Genomic DNA, 659 nt, shown 5'->3' on the forward strand with positions numbered 1-659 from the left:
GCCTCGTAGGAGAGTCTGATTGGTCTGCAGTGAAAGACCCAGGAGGAAGCGGAGGAACAAGTCCAGGTGTCCATTTGGACTCTGTAAGGTCTTGTCCACTGCACTCTGATGGAGATCATTAATATTTGTCTTTTTAAATGATTTGGACCACACCGAAGCGGTTTCTTGTTTTTCTTCGATCAGATTAAGCCCAGAGTTGATGAAGGTCAGATGGACATGAAGAGCAGCCAGAAACTCCTGAACACTCAGATGGACGAAGCAGAACACCTTGTCCTGGTACAGCCCTCTCTCCTCTTTAAATATCTGTGTGAACACTCCTGAGTACACTGAGGCTGCTCTGATATCGATGCCACACTCTGTCAGGTCTGATTCATAGAATATCAGGTTTCCTTTCTGTAGCTGCTCAAAAGCCAGTTTTCCCAGAGACTTAATCATCTTCCTGCTCTCTGGACTCCAGTGTTGATCTGTCTCAGCTCCTCCTCCATCATACTTGACCTTCTTGACTTTGGCCTGAACCACCAGGAAGTGGATGTACATCTCAGTCAGGGTGTTGGGCAGCTCTCCTCCCTCTCTGGTTTTTAACACATCTACCAGAACTGTAGCAGTGATCCAGCAGAAGACTGGGATGTGGCACATGATGTGGAGGCTTCGTGATGTCT

The 659-nt window shown here is 47.5% G+C and overlaps 1 protein-coding gene across 1 annotated transcript; it reads right to left on the bottom strand.

Moving 5' to 3' along the window:
• Positions 1 to 6: 6 nt before the first annotated feature.
• On the bottom strand, positions 7 to 653 carry LOC119616847 (protein NLRC3-like; the record flags this gene model as incomplete). The annotated part of the gene is made up of 1 exon (XM_037974527.1): positions 7 to 653. A coding segment is annotated over exon 1 (630 nt), but the record flags the coding sequence as incomplete, so codon positions are not given.
• Positions 654 to 659: the final 6 nt, after the last annotated feature.

Source organism: Kryptolebias marmoratus, unplaced genomic scaffold (genome assembly GCF_001649575.2).
Source record: "Kryptolebias marmoratus isolate JLee-2015 unplaced genomic scaffold, ASM164957v2 Scaffold208, whole genome shotgun sequence".
NCBI classification, from domain to species: Eukaryota; Metazoa; Chordata; class Actinopteri; order Cyprinodontiformes; family Rivulidae; genus Kryptolebias; species Kryptolebias marmoratus.